The sequence below is a fragment of the Podarcis melisellensis genome (genome assembly GCF_964234715.1).
Source record: "Podarcis melisellensis genome assembly, chromosome: 1".
Classification (NCBI taxonomy): Eukaryota; Metazoa; Chordata; class Lepidosauria; order Squamata; family Lacertidae; genus Podarcis; species Podarcis melisellensis.
In genome coordinates this window covers 4321506-4349016 of record NC_138528.1, presented here as the reverse complement: position 1 = coordinate 4349016, position 27511 = coordinate 4321506, and the positions used below count along the sequence as shown (strand labels likewise).

Genomic DNA, 27511 nt, shown 5'->3' with positions numbered 1-27511 from the left:
CGCCCAGAGTGGCTGGGGAAACCCAGCCAAATGGGCAGGGTATAAATTAATAATAATAATAATAATAATAATAATAATAATTGGTTCATCTTCCAGTGGGCTGACCTTCCTGAGGGGCAAGTTCCTTCAATCCTACCTGGAGAGGCCAGAGAGTGAACTTTGGACTTCCTGCATTAAAAGCAGATACTCTGCCGGTCACCTATGACCCTTCCCCCCCAAAGAACCAGTTTTTGCAAAGCCTCCCTATCTGGTCACCTGAGGGCAATTCATACCAGGAAGCTGCCTTATTCTGAGTCAGACTCTTATCTAGCTGTGCCTTACGTGCTCTGAATGGCAGCGGCTCTCCGGGGTTTTGGACAGGGCCTTAGCTGGAGTGGAGATGCTACCAGCCAGGGACTGAACCCGGGACCTTCTGCACGCAAAGCAGATGCCCTGCAGCACTGCCATCCTATGCGCCCTTGACTGGCGAAATCCCCGCCCCAAACACCCTGGAGTGGATCCCTTTTTCGGAGTTCCTGCTGCAAATCTGGACGAAAGTGGCGGTGAGGCACATGAAGACGGGCAGAGTGCCTCTGGGCATGTGCAGTGCGCCCTTGTCGCCGGCAACCTTTCCGCAGGACCACTGTACCCAACCTATTACCCTTCTCGGCGCTGCAGGTGAGGGTTTCTGGGGCAGAGGAGGTGCCTTGCCAGGCAACCCTAAGCCCCAGCACCTCTTCTTTCCTCGACCCTTTGCCGTCTAGAAAAGGACTCCATCCCTCTCGCTTGCTCCCGCCCGCCCTCTTCCCACAGACAGCCGCGATTCCTTCCCGGCTCCCCGTGGGAACAAACGGCCCCTTCTCCGCCCTCCCGGCGAGGCCAGCGCTTCCTTCTCTTAGCCCCCGCCCCGTCTGCGGGAGGCCGTCCACCCTCCCCGCCCCGCGCCCCTTCATAGGCACGGCTCGTCCGGCCGCGCCGCCCCACACGCGTCCCGCCCTGCCCGCCCCGTCGAGGCGCACGCTCTCGCCCGCCGCCGGCTCCATGGACGGCGGCGGCGCTTACCGCTGCCGCTCCAACCGGCACCTGGAGGGCGGCCAGTCGGCGCTGCCGGGCTCGCTCCTCTTCGCGGCCGGCCTGGTGGGCAACGTGCTGGCTCTGGGGATCTTGTGGCAGCACCAGCTCCGCGCGCGGCTGCAGCGCGCCGGCGGCTGGGGGCGCCCCAGGGCGTCCGCCTTCTACCTCCTGGTCAGCGCCTTGGCCGCCACCGACCTGCTGGGCAAGTGCCTGCTGAGCCCCATCGTCCTGGCCGCCTATGCGCGCAACCGCAGCCTCAGCGAGCTCTGGCCGCCGCCAGCAACTGCCGTCGGGGAAGACGCAGCCGCCGGCGCTGGAGACGCGAGCACCGGGAGCCTGTGCCAGCTGTTCGCCTTCCTGATGGCTTTCTTCGGCCTGGCGCCCACCATGCTGCTGCTAGCCATGGCCCTGGAGTGCTGCCTGTCGCTGGGACACCCCTACTTCTACCAACGCCACACCAGCCGGCGCCTGGGCACGCTGCTGACCGTCGCGGCGGGCGCGCTGTGCGCCCTCTTCTGCGCCCTGCCGCTGCTGGGCTTCGGTGCCATCGTGCAGTACTGCCCGGGCACCTGGTGCTTCATGCGCATGGCCGGCGGCGGGCGGGCCTACTCGGTGCTCTACGCCAGCCTCCTGAGCGCGCTGGGACTCGCCATCGGGCTCTGCAACCTGGTCAGCATGCGCAGCCTCTACCGCATGGCGCGCCGGCAGCCCCCGCGAAGGAGCCAGCCGGCCGGAGCGCACGGAAGCGGCGGTGGCCCCGGCGCCCCGTCGACAGCGCCTCCCGGCGCCGGCCGCACAGAGGAGCTGGGCCAGCTGGTCTTGCTGGCTCTCATGACCGCCCTCTTCACCATCTGCTCCCTGCCTATGATCGTAAGTAACGCTACGGGGGGGGGGGGGGACGGGAGAGCTGTGCGCCTTGGAGAGGCCCTGGCCGTCGAGGGAAACGCCCGGTCGGAAGGCGCGCTCTGTGCGCCCAGAGGGAATAATCATCATCATCAGTGGCGTAGCGTGGGTTGTCAGCACCCGGGGCAAGGCAAGTAATTCGCGCCCCCTAACCCGTGGATTTGCGCCCCCTAACACTAACCCCCAGATGTTGCGCCCGGTGCGGCCGGGCCCCCCGCACCCCCACGCTACGCCACTGATTATTATTAATAATAATAATAATAATAATAATAATAATAATAATAATAATAATTTGTTATTTCTACCGGGCCCATTTGGCTGGGTTTCCCCAGCCACTCTGGGCAGCTTCCAACAAAAGATTAAAAATACATTAAAACATCAGTCATTCAAAACTTCCCTAAACAGGGCTGCCTTCAGAGGTCTTCTAAATGTCATATAGTTGTTTATCTCTTTGACATCCGATGGGAGGGCATTCCACAAGGACTCTCCAGGGAGCCTCCAGCCATAGGAGCCAACTCTGAGTGACTGAGGGGCCTTTGCCCCCCCCCAAATAATATATTTCAGGGGGCCAGGGGCCCCCAAAGTTGACGGGCATTCAAATGGTGTGTGCGCACCAGATTATGTGATGCATTATGTGGGACAGGGCTTACCTGAGCTACCAAAGTATGTTATTCAAGTTGGCGCCCCTGCCTCCAGCATTTTGGTCCTTGCTGGGGGTGGCCTCCCCCCGCCTGTGTATGTCTAGATGCCTAGAGAGCATGGAGTAGGTATCTCAAGTACCACACTGCCATGTGCCTCTCAAAGGCACCCCTGGCATCCGCAGGTGGAGCTGAGAAAGACTTGGGGTGAGAGGAAGACCAGAGGGTCTCCTCTTGCCAGCCAGCCGTGGGCCAGGCTGAACCCAGTGGCGTAGCGTGGGGGTGCAGGGGGGGCCGGCGACACCGGGCGCAACATCTGGGGGTTAGGGAAATCCACGGGTTAGGGGGCGCAAATCCATGGGTTAGGGGGCGCAAATTACTTGCCTTGCCCCGGGTGCTGATAACCCACACTACGCCACTGGCTGAACCCAGCATCTTGTGGGGCCCGAGACAGAAGGGAGAAGGCCCACCCCCTTTTACAAACACTTCCTGCCAGAACACTGCCGTGGTCACACTTGCAGGTAAAGGTAAAGGGACCTCTGACCATTAGGTCCAGTCGTGACCGACTCTGGGGTTGTGGCACTCATCTCGCTTTATTGGCCAAGGGAGCCGGCGTACAGCTTCCGGGTCATGTGGCCAGCATGACTAAGCCGCTTCTGGCGAACCAGAGCAGCGCACGGAAACACCATTTACCTTCCCGCCGGAGTGGTACCTAGGTTGGCAGGAGCAGGGACCGAGCAACGGGAGCTCACCCCGTTGTGGGGATTCGAACCGCCAACCTTCTGATCTGCAAGTCCTAGGCTCTGTGGTGTAAGCCACAGCGCCACCCACATCCCCTGTGCCACCCGTGTCCCTTGCAGGTAGCTAGATTTAAAAACTAAACTGAGGACTGTGTGAAATTAGGTCGGGAGACACAGAATAGTCTCAGTGCTACTTTTTCTAGGAAAAGAGGTGCCGGAACTCACCTTGTTCTCTTAGAATGACAATCATGAGTGGTGAATTGGGCTTTTATTTTTATTTTTGGTGGACTGATGTGGATTTTGCTGTTTGTAGCAATATTACTGTTACCACCGTTATATTCTCATTTTTTACTTTACTTCTCATATATTCTTTGTGGGACACCTTGAGGTTTTGTTAGAAAGGTGCTGAAGAAATTTAATAAAACGAACAACAGTAATAATAAATTAGCACACTTTAATATTAAGGACAGCCGAAGAGCCTGCAGGATGAGGCCAAAGGCCCATCTGATCCAGAATTCTGTGTTCCCAGTGGCCAACCAGATTCCTGTTGGAAACCCGCAAGCTTCCCTGCACCTGGTAGACTGCCAACCAGAGTGGAGGTTCCACCCTTTTAGTCTTACCTGCAGGGGCACAGATGCCATACACCAGGCACAGGCAAACTCAGCCCTCCAGATGTTTTGGGGACTACAATTCCCATCATCCCTGCCCACTGTTCCTGTTAGCTAGGGATGATGGGAGTTGTAGTCCCAAAAAGATCTGGAGGGCCGGTTCCCGGAACCAGAGAGACCAAAGATTTACCGAAGACTGGAATAAATTTACAGAGTATATTAAAAATATATGTGAAGGTCAATTAACGTTTGTAGGTTTTCAAGAAGCTCTGTGATAATAATAGAAAGATTGTTTTATAATAATTGTTAAGATTAATTTGATTAAAAAAACCCAAAACAATACAGATGGAAGAAATGTGAATAATTGTGATAACATGAAAAATTTCCAGATAGACTGAAGGAAGTCTGAAAGTGGAAAGATTAGAATTGGATGTATATTTTGAATGGAATGTTTTTCCTTTATTGTTATATCTGAAAACTTTATAAATTAAAATTTTTAAAAAAAAGATCTGGAGGGCACTTGATGATCTGCACACCTGATTAGAAGAGGGCTGGCGACTTCTGCTAGCAAACGTGTCTTTTTCATGTTTCATCCTTCCCTGAACAGTTTTAGCTCTAATCTCCCTTTTGCATCTCTTTGATAACTGCGCACCTTCCTCTCCCTTCTGCTGAAGCCCTCACAGATTGTTTAATTTAACAGAAAACAGAGCCTGGGCCATAGCAGGACTGCGGTGATAAATGATCTAGCAGCTATTAACACAGGCTGGAATTGTTTTAGGAAAGGGGGGGAAATCACAGCAGGCAGAGATCTTACGCCGGTGCTCCCTGGAGGCAGAATTCTGAAAGAGGGGGACTTCACGCAAGACGGGTTGGATTCCACTTTCTAACATCCTCATTGGCCTGGCCAAAATATCCGTGACATATGCTTGCTTTCACTTTTGGGGGTGACAGTTTGGCGTCTGTTTTCCATCCACGTTGCAATCCATCTCTAGAACAAATTGGTTAGAGATAATGGCCCGGCGGTTGAGGGTGTTTTCTGCAGCATGTTCTTGACACAAGAATAGTTCATTAGCGGAGGATTTATCTCGCTTTGGCTTGCTCCGTGTCTCTTCCCCGAATCATGCCCCGTTATTGCTGTCTCAGAGGGCCACAGTGCATCCAAAAGGAGCAAAGAAAATGAAACAGAACATTTGTGGTATAAAAAAAATTACAGGATTTCAGCAGGAAGGTACGCACCGACTAGGAATGAAGCAGTGTGATCAACCCCAAAGCTTTTGCAGGTGCAACCGGCGTTGAAATCGTGATCACGTGTGACCTCCCTGATAGCATCGTGAGCACAAATCATCATGCGTGTGCATTCAAAAGGATGCCTGAATCATAGAATCATAGAGTTGGAAGAGACCACAAGGGCCATCGAGTCCAACCCCCTGCCAAGCAGGAAACACCATCAGAGCACTCCTGACATATGGTTGTCAAGCCTCTGCTTAAAGACCTCCAAAGAAGGAGACTCCACCACACTCCTTGGCAGCAAATTCCACTGTCAAACAGCTCTTACTGTCAGGAAGTTCTTCCTAATGTGTAGGTGGAATCTTCTTTCTTGTAGTTTGGATCCATTGCTCCGTGTCCGCTTCTCTGGAGCAGCAGAAAACAACCTTTCTCCCTCCTCTATGTGACATCCTTTTATATATTTGAACATGGCTATCATATCACCCCTTCACCTCCTCTTCTCCAGGCTAAACATGCCCAGCTCCCTTAGCCGTTCCTCATAAGGCATCGTTTCCAGGCCTTTGACCATTTTGGTTGCCCTCCTCTGGACACGTTCCAGTTTGTCAGTGTCCTTCTTGAACTGTGGTGCCCAGAACTGGACACAGTACTCCAGGTGAGGTCTGACCAGAGCAGAATACAGTGGCTGGTTATGTTGTTTTTCGCATCCCAGATTAGCTCAGCAGCAGTCTCCCAACCTGAAGTTTTGCAGCTTTCCCTGCGGCAGATGTTGTTGGGTTTAAGGGCTTTAGAAAAACAGGGCGTATATAAGATACTCTAGGCTTTTAAATAGCTATTCACCTAATAAGGGGGGGGAGAGAAAATGCTAAAAGTATCGCTTTACGTTTTGTAGTGTGTGCAGTTTGAGCTCAGTTTACAATCAAATTACAAAGCGAAAATTTGAAATGGAGGCTGCAGGAGTGGACACGCTAGGGAGTAAGTCACATGCATGCATAACTAAGGGGCAGGGGACTTTTCCCAGGCTGAGGGCTGCATTCGCTTCTGGGCAAGAAAATGGGGACCACATGCTGAAACTGAGCGAGGGGGACACAAGAAATGCCAAATTCACCCCTTGCAGTAAGCTACTTTCTACAGAAACTAACACAGCCCTCTCTGACATCAGGAATCACAAGACAGAGAAACCAGTAGGAGAACACTTCAATCTCCCAGGACATTCTATACAAGATCTCAAAGTAGCTGTTCTACTACAAAGGAATTTCAGAAATAGACTGGAAAAAGAAGCTGCTGAATTGCAACTTATTACCAAACTTAAAACCATGGAGAGACCTGGTCTGAACAAAGACATTGGATTCTTATCTCATTATACATGACAAAGCCACTTTTCACCCTCTCACCCCTTGCTTTTTCCTGTAAGACCTATTGCAGTCGTTAAGAGTCGTCAACAGGCTCATCACAGCTATCTGCCAATCACCCATTCCCACCACCCTTCTGAGTAATACCCCTCCCCACCCTCTCACTATATATAAGGGTCTGGTGACTTCTGTTTCAGTGTATCTGAAGAAGTGTGCATGCACACGAAAGCTCATACCAAGAACTAACTTACTTGGTCTTTAAGGTGCTACTGGAAGGAATTTTTTTTTTGTTTTGACTACAGCCCTCTCTGTCATCTGTAGAAGATTTTGTAGAATCATAGAGTTGGAAGGGACCACAAGGGTCATCTAGCCCAGCCCCCGGCAGTGCATGAATCTTTTGCCCAGCGTGGGGCAAATGCCGCCAGATTTTGAAACAGTTCAAAATGTAGGCTCCTCTCCCGGTCTCAGATCCACCTGCCCTTCCTTTCTCCCTAGCTTTCTGAAATGACTCGCGTTCTCTTGCAGCAGTGACTGAGACTACAGGAGAATTTGATCAGGTCGCTGTAACTCCCCCCCACTGCCCCACCAGAGAACAGAGGCATTTATCGCCCAAGCCCCATAGCCATTGTCCCGTAAGTCACACTCCAACCTACATCACAGCGGACCTTGACTGCGCCCTCGCTGTTGTGGCTAAGGGCTCTGAACCCTGCACTGGTTTTCTTGAGAATCATCACATCGCACCTCTCTGAGATTAGCACAATGGCGGGGATGGAAAGAACAGCTGCCCTCTAGGGTGTTTGGACGTGGGAAGCAGTTCTGGGTAACAGAAAAGGCTCGCTGCTCTTCTCTCTTAGTTAAACTGCAAAACATTCTGGCTGTGTTTTCGGAGCACCCATAATGACAGGGCTCAGATTTATCGGATTCTTTGCAGCTTGCTGCGAGTCAAAAGCTGCTAACTAATTGATTTCTGGAACAGGACGGCGAGGGAACACTGACTAATGTTGATGCATTTGAGAACTTGCTTTGGTTACTTGCACACAGTCGGGAGAATGTTTCGCGCTGCCGGCCAACAGCATCCATTTTTTAGCCAAGGCGTACGGCATGTCTGGAACAGAGCAAAGAAGATTAAGACAGATCTCTGGTCATCAAAGCAGCCCTGCTGGGTCTGACAAAAGAGACCATCAACTCCAATATCCTGTTTGCAGCAGAGATGATGTGCAGACCCACAAAACAAGACAGCGTGAAGACAGCAGCCTTCTCCTCCTGTAGCAGTGGTTTACCTGTGGTCCTTGCCTGGTGCGCTTTGCGGACAGGATGAGGCCTCTGTTAGGAAAGTCAGATCGCAATCTAGTTGTGTAGCCCTGCCATGTGTGGTTAACGGGCTTTGAGGCTGGCACATCTAGCCATGAGAGCCAAGGGTGAGCAAACGAGCATAGAATCCTAGAATCATAGAGTTGGAAGAGACCACAAGGGCCACCGAGTCCAACCCCCTGCCAAGCAGGAAACACCATCAGAGCACTCCTGACATATGGTTGTCAAGCCTCTGCTTAAAGAGTGGAAATTTCTTTCTTGTAGTTTGGATCCATTGCTCCGTGTCTGCTTCTCTGGAGCAGCAGAAAACAACCTTTCTCCCTCCTCTATGTGACATCCTTTTATATATTTGAACATGGCTATCATATCACCCCTTAACCTCCTCTTCTCCAGGCTAAACATGCCCAGCTCCCTTAGCCGTTCCTCATAGGGCATTGTTTCCAGGCCTTTGACCATTTTGGTTACCCTCCTCTGGACACATTCCAGTTTGTCAGTGTCCTTCTTGAACTGTGGTGCCCAGAACTGGACACAGTTCATAAAATCATAGAGTTGGAAGGGACCCCTGAGGGTCATCTAGTCCAGCCCCCCTGCAGTGCAGGAATCTCAACAAGATCATTCATGACCAAAGATCATCTCAACTGAAGCATCCCTGAGAGATGGCCATTCAACCTCTGCTTAAAAGCCTCCAAGGAAGGAGAGTCCGCAACTTCCAGAGGGAGACTGTTCCACAGTTGAACAGCTCTTACTGGCAGAAAGTTCTTCCTGATGTATAGTCAGAATCAGTGCCAGATTTACTTATAAGGTAGAGCCTAGGGCTTGCGAATCAGAAGGTTGACGGTTCGAATCCCCGTGACGGGGTGAGCTCCCGTTGCTCGGTCCCTGCTCCTGCCAACCTAGCAGTTCAAAAGCACGTCAAAGCGCAAGTAGATAAATAGGTACCGTTCCGGCGGGAAGGTAAACGGCGTTTCCGTGCGCTGCTCTTGCTCGCCAGAAGCGGCTTAGTCATGCTGGCCACAGGACCCGGAAGCTGTACGCCGGCTCCCTCGGCCAATAAAGCGAGATGAGTGCCGCAACCCCAGAGTCATCTGCGACTGGACCTAACGGTCAGGGGTCCCTAAACAAGCTCTAGCTTAGGGCCCCACTCTCTTGGGGCCCCTCAAAAAACAAAAGGAAAAAAACTGGATGCACATTTCCAAAATATAAGATAAAAAAACAAAAGAAAACCTACATACAGCAACAGTGTTTTGTGTTGTGTAGGCTTCTGTGATGTAAGTCATGGGCCCCGCCTGCTAGCCTGCTCCCTAACATATCACTGGTTAGATAACTACTGTATTAGGTCCGTAAATTACCTTATAGCATATATTCAACACAAAAAACAGATGCAATTTGTTGTTGACAAAGGACAGCTCGACATATAAAGGGCCCCATTATCTTCAGTAGCTTAGGGCCTCATCAAACCTAAATCGAACCCTGGTCAGAATTTCCATTTTCTTGTAACTTGAAGCCATTGGGTCGGAGCAGTAATAGTAGTAATAGCTGTAATAGGTAAAGGGACCCCTGACCATTAGGTCCAGTCGTGACCTACTCTGGGGTTGTGGCGCTTATCTCACTTTACTGGCCGAGGGAGCCGGTGTACAGCTTCCGGGTCATGTGGCCAGCATGACTAAGCCGCTTCTGGCGAACCAGAGCAGCGCACAGAAATGCCGTTTACCTTCCTGCCGGAGTGGTACCTATTTATCTACTTGCACTTTTTGGCATGCTTTCCAACTGCTAGGTTGGCAGGAGCAGGGATGGAGCAACGGGAGCTCACCCCGTCACGGGGATTTGAACTGCTGACCTTCTGATCGGCAAGTCCTAGGCTCTGTGGTTTAACCCACAGCACCACCCGCGTTCACATTTATTACAGTGCTTTCAGCATTCAGAGCCTTTAGTGTACTTTATCACAGGAGTCCTCCCCAAAAACCCGCAAATTAGGCCCATATTTATCCTGGGAACATTGAACCCCTTCCCTTTACAGAAGACAGTCTTCTGTTTGACAATGAATCCCTCTTCTCTGGAAACTGTAGTTCTGGGAGGAGAAAAGGGGCATCCTAACAGCTTAACAAACTACAACTCCCAGAATTCTTTGGGGAAAGCCACGGCTGTTTCAAGTGATATAAGAGCATTTTAATTGTGTGCTGTCCCGGGTCTATTTAAAGTTAAACAACTCTGAGAAGGGAGATCTGCAGAGACATTGGCGTTGCCCATCAAAAGTTAGCAGAGCAAGGAAGTCACCTGGCCACAGGCTTCCCCACCAGGGTAAAATGCATAGCAAAGGCTACCAGCCACAATGGCTGGGCTCTGACCACCACAGCTGGAAGCAGCAGTCATTCGGGGTACCAGTTTTTGGAAAGCAAAGGAAGGAAGAGAACTCTCTGCTTGCTGGTTTTCCGCAACCATCTGGTTGGCCTCTGTGAGAACAGGATGCTGGAACAAAAGGGCCATTCACCTGATCTAACAGGGATCGCCTGATCCAACAGGCCCAGAGCCGCAGAATCCAGTAGTTCTGAGGGTGGGGTCACGTCTGGCTCCAATGCCAGCACTTTCTGAGTCTGTTCCACCGTCAAACTGGGAACCAGGCAGAGGGCCTTCTCGGTGGTGGCGCCCGCCCTGTGGAAGGCCCTCCTTTCAGGTGTTAAGGAAATAAACAACTTTTTGACTTTTAGAAGACATCTGAAGGCAGCCCCGTTTAGGGAAGTTTTTAATGTCTGATGTTATTGTGTTTTGAATACAGTGGAACCTCGGTTTTAGAGTGTCTAGGAAGCCGAACATTTCAGTATTCGAATGCCGAAAACCCGAAAGTAATTGCTTCCGTTTTTGAATGCACCTCGCAAGTCGGACGGCTTCTGAGGCGCGTTTCTCAATTTTCTCCATTGAATTTGCCGACAGCCCACCGCTCCTTGGTTGTCGAACGTTTCGGAAGCCGAACGGTCTTCCAGAATGGATTACGTTCGACAACCGAGGTACCACTGTATTCTGTTGGGAGTCGCCCAGAGTGGCTGGGAAAACCCAGCCAGATGGGCAGAGTATAAATAAATTATTATTATTATTATTATTATTATTATTATTATTATTATTATTAATTATTATTATTACTGTATTATTATTATTATTATTATTTGTACTGATGTTGAGTCAGAATCTCCTTTTTTGTAACGTGAATCCACTGATTTGAGTCGACCCCTCTGGAGCAGAAGAAAACAAGCTTTCTCCATCCTCCATGTGACAGGCCATCAGAAGATGGCTATCATATCACCTCCCAGTCTCCTCTTTTCCAAGCTAAACCTCACCAATCTCGTCCTCTGTCGCCCCCTTCTCCTTGTGCCCTCCATCTTTCCCAGCATCAGGGTCTTTTCCAGGGAGTCTTCTCTTGTCATGAGGTGGCCAAAGTCTTGGAGCCTCAGCTTCAGGATCTGTCCTTCCAGTGAGCACTCAGGGCTGATTTCCTTCAGAATGGAGAGGTTGGATCTTCTTGCAGTCCATGGGACTCTCAAGAGTCTCCTCCAGCTTGTAAATAGCCAACTTAAATTTAGATTTCTCTGCCCATATTTCACATTTGGCCACCAGAGCAGGGTTAGGGGTGAGAACCATCTGATCTGCAAGCCTGTCCCGTCCCTCCCTCCCCCTCACACTTTAAAGGACGTTTTCTCAAGGAGACAGAAGAAGGAAGTCAATGTCAGCTAAAGTGTCTTTTCAGAACTGAACGTTGAGAGTACAGTGGCCCAGGAACAGCAGGAACCCTGTTAACACGAGAAATGGATGTTTGCCAACCGGCGTAAAAGTCTTCAGGCTTGGCCGGATTTGGTGCCAGATCTGATTCATCTGGCAGATTGTCAAATGCAGGCCAGTCTCCAGAGCCAGAACGGCTATTTTTGAGCCGCTGACCCCATTCTGAAGCTGCCCCTTCCTGTCTTCTCCTGGGCAAGGTTCAAGGCTCTTGGGTCAAGTGGCAAGGCCCTTCCCAACTTGGGACCAGGATGTCTCAAGGGATGCTTGATCGAGGGAGTCCCTGTCGGTGGTCACCAGTGGCCCCGATCCACCAGCAGCTAGGTTTCAAAGAGGGTTTACACAGAAGAAAAGAAATTAGCGTGAAAATCCCTGAAACGAGAAGTAATCGACTATAGAATAACAAGAATTTAAGAGAATAGGGCTATTTAAGAGAATAGGGCTATGCTTAAAACTTGTCATTGAGGTTTTCATACCTTCTTTGTAAACTCGAGGAAGCGTTTTCAGCCCTGCTCTTGAGCTTGTTTGATATCACTTAAAATCTTATCATTTCTTTATTTCCTTCTGAGGAAACTGATTAGTTCAGTGAAATGAGTTTTGTAGCCGGCTTCTCATTAAGTCTTTGTTTAATTCTAGTTGATTTTTTGATTTAACCTGAGGTACCACTTTAGCTAATTTTGCCTCCCGCTGCCGCCGCACGATTTCTGTTCTCATCTAATGTAAAGTTCTTAACCCGAGGTACTATTTCTGGGTTAGCGGAGTCTGTAACCTGAAGCGTCTGTAACCCGAGGTACCACTGTAGTACATTTACAGTCATACCTCATGTTACGTCCACTTCATGTTACGTTCTTTCAGGTTACATCCTGTGGTGACCCGGAAGTACCAGAAAGGGTTACTTCCGGGTTTCGCTGATCGCGCATGCACAGATGTGCAAAATGACGTCAGGCGCATGCGCAGAAGCGGCAAATCGCAACCCGTGCATGTTGTGAACGGGCCTCCAGAATGGATCCCGTTCGCAACCAGAGGTACCACAGTATATATAACAAAGGCGGCATTTTTTCATCTCCGCCAAGCTAAGCAGTTGGCTGCTTACCTCTCTCGCCCTGACCTAGCCACTGCCATCCACACGATGGTCACCTCCAGACTGGATTATTGTAACTCACTCTACATGGGGCTGCCCTTGAGACTGACCCAGAAAGTCCAGCGGGTGCAGAATGCCACGGCGAGACTCCTTATAGGGTCCTCGTTGCGGGATCACATTCACCCAGTGCTTTACCAACTGCACTGGCTCCCAGTGGGTTACAGGATCAGGTTTAAGGTGCTGGTTTTGACCTTTAAAGCCCTATATGACCTAGGACCCTCATACCTATGGGACTGCCTCTCCTGCTATGTCCCACGGAGGACCTTACAGTCCACAAATGACAACATTTTGGAGGTCCCAAGTCGTGAGGAGGTTAGATTGTTCTCAACTAGGGCCAGGGCCTTTTCAGTACTGGCCCCAACTTGGTGGAACGCTCTGTCACAAGAGACCAGGGCCCTGCGGGACTTGACATCTTTCCGCAGGGCCTGCAAGACAGAGCTGTTCTGCCTGGCCTTTGACTAGGGCACAGTCTGACCCCCTCCTTTGGCAATCCTTACAGAACTCTAGCCCAATGGTTGCCACTAATTCGATTTGAACTGATTTTATAATGAACTGATTTTAGAATGTTGTATTATTTTACTCTTGTTAGCCGCTCTGAGCCCGGCTTCGGCTGGGGAGGGCGGGATATAAATAAATAAATAAATAAATAAATAAATAAATAAATAAATAAATAATCTCACCTTCTTTCCTCTTAAGAACTCAAGGTGGCATACAAACTACCCTGCTCCCCACTTTATCCTCACAACAACCCTGAGAGGTAGGCTAGGCTAAGAGCAACCGATTGAACTCCCAGGCTCACCTAGTTAGTATTTAACCCTCGTCTCCAAGGTCCCAGCCCAGCAATCTAACAGCAGTGGCTCTGCAGTGTCTGGTTGTTGTTTTTTAAAACAGTTTTAACTGATTATTATCTTGAATTACAAGCAGCCTTTGAAGCTGAGATCTTTCCCAGAATGGCATCTGCAATGGAATTGTTTTGGAGATGTTTCACTGCATGTTGTCCGCCGCCCTGGCCTTCTTTGAGACAAAGGACGGGATTAAAATTTACTAAATAAATAAACGGTATATAAATTGTGGAAATCAATGCAAGAAACTTGTGTCCTCCTGGAGAAACATCGCTGGGAGGAGAGAACAAGAGTCCTTGGAAAATACCGTGGTGTTTTCTCAAATTTAATCTGTTCCGGAAGTCCGCTCCAAATCAAAGTGTTCCAAAACCAAAGCGTGCTTTCCCATAGGAAGTAATGCGAAACGGATTAATCCGTTCCAGACTTTTAAAAACAACCCCTAAAAGAGCAATTTAACATGGATGTTTCCATCTAACATGGATGGTTCCATCTAACGAGACCATTGATCCATAAAATGAAAGCAATAATCAACGTACAGTACTATAAAATAAATAAGACAGTATTGTAGATGATGAAAATTTAAATTATTTTTTTTTCTTCCCTGCACTGATAACAGTCATTGTTTGGATGGGGGGCTTTTATCCATTTCTGCAGTCACACAATCAATCAATCAATCAGTAGCTGAACTGGTTTCCACACAGTCACAAAAACATATTAACCGAGAAAGCCTCAAAAACAAAAACACAAAATAAATAGCAAAAAGAAAAGCCCCAAACTTCATCCGTTCTGGAAGTCCCTTTGACTTCCGAAATGTTCAAAAACCAAGGCGCAGCTTCTGATTGGTGCAAGTGCCCCGGAAACAATAGCCAACAGCTGCATCTGGGCTTCCAAAAAACGTTTGAAACATTTACTTCCGGGTTTTCAGCATTTGAGAACCAAGGCACCACTGTACAATGAGTTCTAAATGTGGCTACCAGATTGCTGAGTGGGCTGTCAACTTTCAGATTTGAAAATAAGGGATCAGCAGCCTCGAAAATAAAGGATCAGCAGCCTCACCTGTCCTGGGGACAGCATACGGGATATCTAACAATCCGGGATAGCAGTGGGAAGCTGCAGGAAACAGCACTGAAATAAGGGAATTTCCCACAAAAAAAGGGAAGGTTGACAGCTATGGATAGGATAGCTGCTTATTTCCTTCACATCTGAAGGGAGGGCGTTCCACAGGGTGGGTGCCACTACTGAAAAGGCCCTCTGCCTGGTTCCCTGTAGCTTTGCTTCTTGCAATGAGGGAACCGCCAGAAGGCCATTGGCGCTGGACCTCAGTGTCTGGGCAGAACGATGAGGGTGGAGATTCTCCTTCAGGTATACTGGACTGAGGCCGTTTAGGGCTTTCAAGGTCAGCACCAACACTTTGAATTGTGCTCGGAAACTTACTGGGAGCCAATGTAGGTCTTTCAGGACCGGTGTTATGTGGTCTTGGCAGCCACTCCCAGTCACCAGTCTAGCTGCCGCATTCTGGATTAGTTGCAGTTTTCAGGTAACCTTCCAAGGTAGCCCCACGTAGAGTGCATTGCAGTAGTCCAAGCGAGAGATAACCAGAGCATGCAGCACTCTGGTGAGACAGTCCATGGGCAGGGAGGGTCTCATCCTGCGTACCAGATAGAGCTGGTAGACAGCCGCCCTGGACACAGCTGCCTGTGGGAAACCAGCGAGCAGAATTTGAACACAAGAGCCCTCTCCCCAGCTCAAACCATGTTTCAGACAATGAGGTCTGCGGCGGGGAAGGGAAGGTTGACAGCTATGCTGAGGGTGTGTTGGGATTCCCTGTGGGGTGCTAAGAGGCAGGGGGCTCTGGAGGTATAAATGACCATGAGACTTGGAAAAACTGGTATCCTTGGATCAAGTGAAGCAATTTTGTTAATTTCATAGAACTGCAGGCACACCCAGGGGTCATCTAGTCCAACCCCCTGCAAAGCAGGAACCGCAGCTGAATCGCCAGGCTGTGCACTGCGATGGAGAGCCAAGCCAAGGCGCAGGGAATCGTTTCCCTTCCAGCCCCACCCAACCAAATACAGTAGTACCTTGGTTCTCAAACATTCATATAGATACAAAAAGTCCTTGCGCGCGATACTATTTCCCAAATGGTGTTTCCAGAGGTAGCTCAGTAATGGATACAAAGTTCCGACTTTCTCTCAGATGTACTAAATTCCATGAGCATCTGAAACATTGCCTTATCTCGCACATATAAGTTTGTTTTTTCTACCTTGTCTCTTTTGAAGAGCAGAGACCCTTTCCCATTCTCATTTACTCAGTAGATTCTCTAATATGCTGATTCACTCATCACACTTTTCTCCTGTGCCATTTTCTCCCCCAGTGTCGGGTAAGGTTTTCCTTAACTTCCCAATCCTTAAAACATTTCCCGAATCTCCTTTTCTTCTGTTTCTGTAAAAAGGTAAAGGGACCCCTGACCATTAGGTCCGGTCATGGCCGACTCTGGGGTTGCAGCGCTCATCTCGCTTTATTGGCCGAGGGAGCCGGCGTACAGCTTCTGGGTCATGTAGCCAGCATGACTAAGCCACTTCTGGCGAACCAGAGCAGCGCACGGAAATGCCGTTTACCTTCCCGCTGGAGCGGTACCTATTTATCTACTTGCACTTTTTGGCAACTGATTGACTGGTTGTGTGACTGCAGTACATTATTGCTTTCATTTTATGGATCCTTAGTCTTGTTGGATAGCAAAATCCATGTTAAATTGCTGTTTTAGGGATTGTTTTTAAAAGTCTGGAATGGATGAAACTGTTTTGCATGACTTTCTAAGGGAAAGTGTGCCTTGGTTTTGGAACGCTTTGGTTTTGGAACGGACTTCCGGAACGGATTAAATTTGAGAACCAAGGTACCACTGTAACAGTTGTGGGAACTAAAATAAGGGCTGTTTCAGGCACCATAAGAAAGCAGATAGTCCCTGAGATATTCAGATGGAGGGTGGTATAAAAATTTAATAAAATAAATAAAAACAGAATCACAAAACTGTGAACTAGGTGCGGCTTCCCTTGTGCTTGACCCAGAAACTGTGGCTTTGGCAGGCTGCTGCAACCCGATTGCTGGCAGGAGCGAGGACTTGCGAACAGATAACACCTGTACTTGGAGGTCTGCACCAGTTGCTAATTTTATACCGGGCTGAGTTCAAGGTTTTAGGAAAGTCCTTAGCAACTTGGGACCAGTTTACCTGGAAGATTGCTGCACCTCTTATGTGCAAGTCGGGCTGATTCAGTATGCGGAACTGGTGCTGTTACCAGTGCCGCACAATACCCGTTCTGCATTTGCAGGAACTTCATCTTTTTGTGCACTTTGGAACTCCCTGCCTCATGATACCAGGCAGGCGTCTCCGCTGTGCTCTTTCTGGTGCCTGCTAAAAGCATTTGGGAACCGCAGATCCAGAAAAGGGACTATCTGCTTATCGGCCTGTCCAAAGAGATGGTATATATTATTGTTGTTGTTTAGTCGTTTAGTCCTGTCCAACTCTTCATGACCCCATGGACCAGAGCATGCCAGGCCCTCCTGTCTTCCACTGCCTCCCGCAGTTGGGTCAAACTCATGCTGATAGCTTCGAGAACACTGTCCAACCATCTCATCCTCTGTTGTCCCCTTCTCCTTGTGCCCGCCATGTTTCCCAACATCAGGGTCTTTTCTAGGGAGTCTTCTCTTCTCATGAGGTGGCCAAAGTCTTGGAGCCTCAGCTTCAGGATCTGTCCTTCCAGTGAGCACTCAGGGCTCATTTCCTTCAGAATGGAGAGGTTGGATCTTCTTGCAGTCCATGGGACTCTCCAGAGTCTCCTCCAGCACCAGAATTCAAAAGCATCAATTCTTTGGCGATCAGCCTTCTTGATGGTCCAGCTTTCAATATTAGCAGAGCCTTAACTGTAAGCATCTTTAGCTTTTTGTTGTCTTGCGTCAGATCTCTTAGCCGGAAAGCAGTTTGGGGGAGTTTTTACAGGACTGCTGCAGTTACATTGTTTTTGGAAAGCTGTTAAATGCCTGCGGAGAACCAGAGCCTCACGTGGACATTCTGAGCCCTTTTAAGGCCAGGATTAAATGGAGAGGAGGTTGGAGGATGTCAAAAGGTTATTGGAGACATTTTCGAGCAAATGTTGAGGTTGGTGCGTCAGAGTCCAGCCCTGGCCAAGTTCAGGGGTGGCTGAACGCCCACGGAGCCACTGCCTCCTTTGTTCCACAAATGCATCCCCAATGCCGCTCCCACAAAAGGCATTATTCAGAATAGTGGTTTGCACGACCCAGTAAGGAAGATAATAAGGCAACAAAATTGAAAATGGTGACAGTTAATTTCACATCTATTCCAAATCCCACTACCGTGGTACCTTGGTTCTCAAACTCCATCTGTTCCGGAAGTCCGTTCCAAAACCAAGGCGTGCTTTCTCATAGAAAGCAATGCAAAATAGATAAATCCGTTCCAGACTTTTAAAAACAACCCCTAAAACAGCAATTTAACATAAAACAGCAATTTAACATAGCTGAATAAATAGCAAAAACAGACAGACCTCAGTGTTAACACTCAAAACGGAGCACGTTCGGCTTCCGAAAAAAGTTCACAAATCGGAACACTTATTTCCGGGTTTGCAGTGTTTGGGTTCCAAGTTGTTTGAGTACCAAGGTGTTTGAGAACTAAGGTACCACTGTACTTAGATATATAGTAGGACGACCCTCCTGGAACAAATTCAGAGAGACTTGGAGCCAATTCTCATGTTCCAGAAAAGCACCCGAGAAGCACTTTAGACTCCAAGTGTGCATATGAAAATAGGGATGTCCAATATAATAATAATGATGATGATGATGATGATGATGATGATGTTTTTATGTACTGAGTTGAATAGGATCCAAAATGCAGCAGTCTGATTGGTTCTAGAACAATAGGATTCAGAATGCAGCAGTTTGATTGGTCCTAGAACAATAGGATTCAGAATGCAGCAGTTTGATTGGTCCTAGAACAATAGGATCCAGAATGCAGCAGTCTGATTGGTCCTAGAACAATAGGATCCAGAATGCAGCAGTCTGATTGGTCCTAGAACAATAGGATCCAGAATGCAGCAGTCTGATTGGTCCTAGAACAATAGGATCCAGAATGCAGCAGTCTGATTGGTCCTAGAACAATAGGATCCAGATTGCAGCAGTCTGATTGGTCCTAGAACAATAGGATCCAGAATGCAGCAGTCTGAGTGGTCCACAGGAGCCACCCAATCCAGTTCCAGGTGGAAATGAATCCACAACCTGATTGGCCTACAGGAGAATCCCGGAATTAGCCAGTCACGTGGGGCCCATTGTGTAAATAATGTATATAAAGCAGACATTCTGGGGGAACTTCCATTCCTCCTCACCACTATGAGCTGAATAAAGAGCATGAAATCCACTCTGACTGGCTTGCCCCAGCCGCTCTGGGCAGCTTCTGACAAATTATAAAAACATAATAAAACATTAAACAAAACAAAAAAAAACCTTCCTTATTCAGGGCTGCCTTCAAATGTCTTCTGATGGTGGTACAGTCTCCCTCTGGAGGCGGTGGACTCTCCTTCCTTGGAGGTTTTCAAGCAGAGGTTGGATGGCCATCTGTCATGGATGCTTCAGTTGAGATTCCTGCATTGCAGGGGGCTGGACTAGATGACTCTGGTGGTCCCTTCCAACTCTGATTCTATGGAAGCCCCTTCAAAGAAACAGTTTTGAGAGAGAACTGAGCAACCACCATCTTTACCCACAGGGGGGAGCTCTTTGCACATGCAGACGGCCGAAAAATCAAAACAATGGGTTTATGCGGCAGTTCTTGCTTGCAATATTTCAATGGCTTTTGGGATAGTGACTCTCCAGATGTTGCTATCCATTACCAATTGTTTCCATAAAATTTATACACTGTGTGGTTGTTAAAAAGCACACGTTCCGGTTTTCAGCCTCCAAAAGTTGTACGGTATGATATACCACCTTCCCCACCACAACCACCCAACTTTGCTCAAGGTGGCTGGAATAATTCCCGTCCTCCCTATTTTATCCTCTCTCTTTTATATACATATATATAATTTTTATTAGATTTTCCACAATAACAAAAACCTCAAAGCAGAATGATACACAAAAACAGAAAAAGAGAAGAGAAAAAAAGGAACAATAAACAAATAAACAGTGACAACAAACTTAATTCTTCACAAATCCAACCTTTTAAACATCTTGGTCCCTCCCTTCTGAGTTTCCTTGTAGTTAAAAGTAACAGCTTTCCAATATCATTATTAAACTAAAACAATTTCCAATTATAGTCCATCTTATTCACTTTACTTAACATTCTAAATCCCATTTATTTAATTATAATGTAGTTTCATCCTAGGCCTATTTGTTCTCTTTCAAGTAATTTCTAATTTTTTATATGACAATATTTATTCAAACAGTTCTTAAACTTCCTCCAGTCCTCTTGAAATTCCTCTTCTTTCTAGTCGCGGATTCCCATTTCTCAATAACCCTGCGAGGTAAGTTAGGCTGAGAGGCAGCGGCTGGCTCAAGGTCACCCATGGCTGAGTGGTAGATTCGAACCCGTGTCTCCCAGGTCATACACTCTAACCACTACACCCCCACTGCCTCTGCAGTGTGATGCTGAAGATGTAACCCTGGCCTTTGATGGCCAAGACAGGTGTTTCTGGGATACACCCCGTTCCCCGTGGTTTGTCTTTTAGATGAACTGTTTTTCAATATGTGTTGTTGTTGTTGTTTAGTCGTTTAGTTGTGTCTGCCTCTTCGTGACCCCCTGGACCAGAGCACGCCAGGCCCTCCTGTCTTCCGCTGCCTCCTGCAGTTTGGTCAAACTCATGTTTGTAGCTTCGAGAACACTATCCAACCATCTCGTCCTCTGTCGTCCCCTTCTCCTTGTGCCCTCCATCTTTCCCAACATCAGGGTCTTTTCCAGGGAGTCTTCTCTTCTCATGAAGTAGCCAAAGTCTTGGAGCCTCAGCTTCAGGATCTGTCCTTCCAGTGAGCACTCAGGGCTGATTTCCTTCAGAATGGAGAAGTTTGATCTTCTTGCAGTCCATGGGACTCTCAAGAGTCTCCTCCAGCACCAGAATTCAAAAGCATCCATTCTTCAGCGATCAGCCTTCTTGATGGTCCAGCTCTCACTTCCATACACCACTACTGGGAAAACCAGAGCTTTAACTATATGGCAAGATGATGTCTCTGCTTTTTAAGAAGCAGAAGTACTATTTTTAGGGGACAGGGGTCGGGCAGGTGTGGAGGACTCCCTGGTCCTGAATGGGGAACTTGTACCCCTGAAGGACCAGGTGCACAGCCTGGGAGTCATTTTGGACTCACAGCTGTCCATGGAGGCACAGGTTAATTCTGTGTCCAGGGCGGCTGTCTACCAGCTCCATCTGGTACGCAGGATGAGACCCTCCCTGCTCATGGATTGTCTCGCCAGAGTTGGACTACTGCAATGCGCTCTACGTGGGGCTACCTTTGAAGGTGACCCGGAAACTGCAACTAATCCAGAATGCGGCAGCTAGACTGGTGACTGGAAGACCACATAACACCGGTCTTGAAAGACCAGCATTGGCTCCCAGTAAGTTTCTGAGCAGAATTCAAAGTGTTGGTGCTGACCATTAAAGCCCTAAACGGCCTCGGCCCAGTATAACTGAAGGAGCGTCTCCACCCCCATCGTTCTGCCCAGACACTGAGGTCCAACGCTGAGGGCCTTCTAGAGGTTCCCTCGCTGCGAGAAGCCAAGTTACAGGGAACCAGGTAGAGGGCCTTCTTGGTGGTGGTGCCCACTCTGTGGAACGCCCTCCCACCAGATGTCAAAGAGAAAAACAACTACCAGACTTTTAGAAGGCATCTGAAGGCAGCCCTGTTTAGGGAAGCTTTTAATGTTTGATGCATTACGGTATTTTAATATTTTGTTGGAAGCCCCCATATTATTATTATTATTATTATTATTATTATTATTATTATTATTCTATGAAGTAGTAGTCACAATAATACTCAGCCGCCTCAATCTGCTGCAAGTGAGTTTTTCAACCTGTCTCCCTCCCTCCCACAGGTCCGCGCTTACGTCGGCGCATTTGCCCCCGATTTCGACGAGAAGGCGGACCTCACCGCCCTGCGCTTCTTCTCCGTGAACTCCATCGTGGACCCCTGGGTCTTCATTATTTTCCGGACGTCCCTCTTCCGCAGTTGCCTCCACCGGGTTTCGAGGAGGCTGAGCTCGAAAAGGTCCATAGACTCTCAGCTGCTAGAAACTTGGGAGCGGAAAGGATCCGATCGTCTGCAGTGAGGCATTTCTGTCTTCTGAGGAGCTGGTACTGGAGGGGGTCCAGCTGGACTTCCCCCATCCCCAATTCCGGCCCTGTAAATCATCCATAGTCCAAGGAACAGGCCGAAGTGCTTGCAAGCAAACATTTTCCCTGGTCAGAAAGAAGCAGCTGACTTAAGCTGCATGGATAACCTCTGGAACTCATGCCCACTGGAGACAGCAATGACCACCAGCCTGGGTGACTTTGAAAGAAGACTGGACAAATTTGTGGAAGAGAAGTCTGGCAATGGCTACTAGCCAGGAGTGCTAGGCTCTGCCTCCACTGCAATGCTTCTGAATAACAGTTGATGGAAACTGCAGGAAGGTCTTGTGTTCGAATCCTGGTTATCGGATTCCCATTGGGGCGTCTGGTTGGCCAATGTAAGAACCAGACGCTTGCTGGACTAGATGGGCCATTGGCCTAATCCAGCGGGGTCTTCTTGGGTTTTTAATGTAGTGACCGCACCACCATTCATGGTTTCTGCTCTTTTAAGATAGGTGAAAATTCCAAGAACCAGTCACCAAATTTGGGGGGGACACGGACATTGCACCCCCAGCTGATCAAAGGTACTAGACGGTTTGCGTACTGCCTGCAGGTGTCAGCCACTTGTGGGCAGGCCTGAAAAGTTAAAGAAGGAGGAGTCCGCTCTCTCCCACCTTGCAAGGACTTTCCTGCCAGGTCGCCTAGAGGCCATGGTTGCTCGCCAGTGGCGACCAGACGAGTTGGCTGGCCTGATAGGAGAATCGCATAGCCACGTGGATATGTGCTGCTGTCTCGAAAGGGCAAATTGCCCTCGTATTTCTACCCACAGGCCTGCAGGGCAACAGAAATCCAGAATGACCACCTTGATCATTCCCTGTAGAGCGGATGTGCGGCTATTATTGGAACAGTATGTACTGTATTCTTCGCTCCATAAGACGCACTTGACCATAAGACACACCTCGTTTTTAGAGGAAAACAAGAAAAAAAATATTTTGAATGAAACAGTGGATGTATGATTTTTGTGGTTCATGCTGTGGCCACAGACATGTGATCTGATGGTGAATTTGGGGTGACCCAATGCAAAAATCCTGAGGATCCATGTGGATCCGTGCTTTGTAACCACATTTTTGCACCATTGCAGCCCCAGGAAACAGTGGGTGCGTGTGTTTTTTGGTGCAGGCTGTAGCCATGGACATGCTATGCGATCTGATGGTGAATTTGGGGTGACCCAATGTAAAAATCCTGAGGATCCATGGGCTTTTACCTCCCCCCTCCCAGGCAGCCTCCTAGCATCCCTTATCTCTCTCCCGATCCCACCGATCAGCTGTTTCCTTTCAACACTCCCTTCCCTCTTGTTTGCCTTAGTGTCTTTTCCTTAGCTGGAGCAGTTTTTTGCTCCTCCTTTTCTTCTAATTTCTCTCCTTATTGCTTTAGTCTTCCTGTTTCCCCCCTTTGCAAGTTCTCTGTCTTTACCTCCCCGCTCCCAGGCAGCCTCCTTTATCTCTAGCGTCCCTTATCTCTCTCCATGATCGGCAAACGATCAGCGGCTTTGTTTCAACACCCCCTTCCCTCTTTCAAAAAGAAAAAGCGCATGATCTGCTTTTCGCCCCTGGGCAATTCGGCTCCAGGGACCACACATTCGCTCCATAAGACGCACAGACATTTCCCCTTACTTTTTAGGAAGAAAAAAGTGTGTCTTATGGAACGAAAAATACGGTACATTCCTAGTTACTCCCATCTCGAAATAGGAGACTGTGGAGCTGGGAAGGGGGCAGAAAGAGGCAGACAAAATGACCAGGGATAAAAGGATACACTTGATTTACCTTTTCTTGAAGGGGAGGGATGCTGGAGTTGATCTGCCCTCAACTAAATCCTCTTTTCTGTGTTTAAATCAGGAATCTGTTCCTCAATACGCGCACACACACACACACCCGCTTTATACATGAATGGTGCAGATGTCATCAAGCCAATGTTGGGTTTTGTCCAGCGAATCATTAGCTTGCGTGGTGGGGGGTTGGACTAGATGACCTGGGGGGTCCCCTTCCAATTCTACAGTTCCGATTCTATGAATCCTGAGCGTTGCTGGGGAAGCTACGGAATGTTGAGCATCAGTCAGGTTGGGACTGAGAAAGGACAATTGAAAACATCAAAGGGGTTGGAGCCCTTGACAAAAAGGTTGGAAATAAAACTTCACGATGGCGTCACGTTGTTCTGCAATATTGGGGCGCATCCAGTCGTGCGTCGTTTGAGGGGTGAAGCCTCCCTGGAGGTGCCCCTTGTTCCATTCCAGCCAAGCTCCGAAGAAACCTGCTTGTGTTTGCCGATTGGTTGGTCCTTCTGGCAATCACAAACACACACCCTCCCAGGAGCAGTTTTTCACCTTGGGAAGACCGGTTGGTTTGCTTCAGCTGGCCAAAAAAATGTTTAGTCTGAGACATCTGCCAAGCGCCTGATATTTTTATTTTTAATATTTTTTATTTATTTTCCATTTAATAATATACATTCACATCATCATTTTCTACTTTACCACCCTGGCTCTTTAGAGCCTGTCGACTTCCTTCCCTCCCGCCTCATAGCTTTCAAAATTAACCTTTATATCGTTGCAATTTGTACGTTTTCCAATTCTAATGAGACTCGTTACAAAATGACTCAAAAATTAAATAAATATTGAAAGGTAGAAAATTTCTCATTACAAGTCTTCAGACAACCCTGCTAGGGATGTTAATTGCTTACAATAATCTTTCAGGTATCGTATACCGTAAATTTACTCCAGTCCTTTTGGAATACTTGATTATGTTGGTTTCAGATTTTTCCTGTCAGTTCTGCAAAGTCCATCATCTTCATCTGCCACTCTTCTTTCGTTGGGCTAAAGGAATTCTTGTTGCAGTTGTTGCATACATAAAGAGTCTTTTAACTTCCCTTGGTATCTCTTTGCCCACTATACCCAATAAAAGGGCTTCCTATTTTTTTAACAAAAGTATTTTAAAACATTTTCTTTAACTCATTATATACAGTTTACCAGAAAGCCTTTAACTCATTACAAGTCCACAACATGTAGTAGAAGATACCTTCCCTTTCTTTACATTTCCAGTATTTTTAAAGAGAATGTTATGAAAATGAAGTATAGATGGTACTTAGGTAAAGGTAAAGGGACCCCTGACCATTAGATCCCGTCGTGACCGACTCTGGGGTTGCGGCGCTCATCTCACTTTATTGGCCGAGGGACCCCGCGTACAGCTTCTGGGTCATGTGGCCAGCATGACTAAGCCATTTGTGGCGAACCAGAGCAGAGCATGGAAACGCCGTTTACCTTCCCGCTGGAATGGTACCTATTTATCTACTTGCACTTTGACGTGCTTTCAAACTGCTAGGTTGGCAGGAGCAGGGACCGAGCAACAGGAGCTCACCCTGTCACAGGGATTCGAACCGTCGACCTTCTGATCGGCAAGTCCTAGGCTCTGTGGTTTAACCCACAGCGCCACCCGTGTCCTGAGATGGTACTTAACACCAGCTAAATTAGCTAAAATGTACAAGACAAGAACCAACGACTGTTGGAAAGGCAAGCGCCTGATTTTTCACTCCAGACGAGTAAAAGCTGGAAGGGTGCAGAGTTGAGTCAGGGCGAGCTTTGGAGGGGAAAGTGTTGGGTGCCACCTGAAAAGCAAAATCAGAAGAAGTTCATGCTTACTCAGGAGCAGGAGGGAAAGGCGCGGATTCCCTCTTTGCAGATATGCCTATAGGCACCTCAGGAGTAGGGCGGTGTTTGCGCCACCAGCTTAAAACGCAGCTAGCTTGTTCAATTTCTCAATTTAGATCAAAGCTGGCTTGGGGACGGGGACGCATCAAAGTGCAGCATTTTGTAAGAAAGGAAAGGATAGATGCGGATCATGGCCAATGCTGCGGGAACACCGTTTCCCAAACCAGCCGTGGGAATACCCTCGAGGCAGAGTAAACAGTAGTTGTGGACACAATCTGAGTGTGAAGCTGTGAGAACAGATGGAGCAGAGTTTGAAAAGGGCTACTCGAGAGGAACATCTTCCTCACAGAACTGTAGGGAACCCGATCCCCCTCTCTCATGGCTATCAGCCAGAAATGGGAATACAAGACGTTCTTCCCATGGTATTTTATTCAGGGTTCGGGGGGGGGCACCTCTCAGGTAATGGCTTTGCTCTGAGTAAAGTCCCATGCCCTCCGTCTCTCCTATTCAGTGCCGGATTTACGTATAAGCTAAACAAGCTACAGTGGTACCTCGGGTTACAGACGCTTCAGGTTACAGACTCCACTATCCCAGAAATAGTGCTTCAGGTTAAGAACTTTGCTTTAGGATGAGAACAGAAATTGTGCTCCAGCAGCGCAGCAGCAGCAGGAGGCCCCATTAGCTAAAGTGGTGCTTCAGGTTAAGAACAGTTTCGGGTTAAGAATGGGCCTCCGGAATGAATTAAGTATGTAACCAGAGATACCACTGTATAGCTTAGGGCCCCACTCTCTTGAGGCCCCCCCCAAAAAAAAATCAAAGGGGGAAAAACTGGATGTACATTTCCAAAATATAAAATAAAAAACAAATAAAATAAAACCTGCATACAGCAACAGTGTTTTGTGTTGTGTAGGCTCCTGTGATGTAAGTCATGGGCCCCGCCTGCTCGCCTGCTCCCTAAAATATCACTGGTTTGCTCCTTTCTATATATAGGGTGCCTACATTCTGCATCGACTGGTTGCATGGCAACATTGGCAAATGGCTTTAGATACCTATTAGGTCCATATATTACCATATAGCATAGTTTTCTTATTGCTGTCTCTCAACATGTCAGGGGCGCCCCTGGCTGTTCATCTGCTGCAGACAAAAGGATAGATTTCTTTATGCAATGACTAATCGCTGCTTTTAAAAAACAACAACACATGAGAGGTTCAGGGAAAATGTGTCTGTCAAAGGCTGCTAGTTGCAATAGCTATGAGCAGAAACTCTCCGTATACCTCTGGATTTCCTAGGGACATATACCTGAGTATTTGTTCCAAAGCTCTGGGGCGATCGCCAGGAATCTGCTCCAGCAAGGCTGTCCATCATTCCTCTGCTGTCAATATTCTGTTGCTGACACTTTGACGTGGAGCAGTTCGGACTGTTCTTTACCAAGCTCTGATTTTTCCAAAACTCCCATGGGAAAAAGCAGGCAGACAGCGCTGATGATAGCCGGTTCTGGGGCCAAATTCTAGCTTGTTTGTAAATCAGGACCCAAGTAGCATTGAGAGCTCTGCCAAGTATCTCTGTCTCCTCCAGGAAATATGTGTGTGTGTGTGTGTGTGTGTGTGTGTGTGTGTGTGTGTGTGTGTGCGCATCTCTTTTCATAATGTACAAGCATCTGAAGAGACAGGTCTACAATGTTCTTTTGCTGACATATTGCCACTGAGCAGTCAGGAGGTTCATAACCTTACCCCTTATGAGCTTACTTGAGTGCTTTGGTAAAGGTAAAGGGACCCCTGACCATTAGGTCTAGTCGTGGCCGACTCTGGGGTTGCAGCACTCATCTCGCTTTACTGGCCGAGGGAGCCGGCGTACAGCTTCCGGGTCATGTGGCCAGCATGACTAAGCCGCTTCTGGCGAACCAGAGCAGCGCACGGAAACGCCGT

General features: G+C 48.3%; 1 protein-coding gene and 1 long non-coding RNA gene across 2 annotated transcripts in view; both read left to right on the top strand.

Annotated features, from left to right (window-relative positions):
- LOC309372968 overlaps positions 1–27511 on the top strand; it is a 156899-nt gene that overhangs the window by 55221 nt on the left and 74167 nt on the right. The window lies entirely within an intron of this gene.
- Positions 428–24866, top strand: LOC309375582 (prostaglandin D2 receptor-like; the record flags this gene model as incomplete). The annotated part of the gene is made up of 3 exons (XM_081921419.1): positions 428–657; positions 744–1923; positions 21655–24866. 3 exons carry the CDS (start codon positions 428–430, stop codon positions 21886–21888), a joined length of 1644 nt encoding a protein of 547 aa, XP_081777545.1. The 3' UTR covers positions 21889–24866.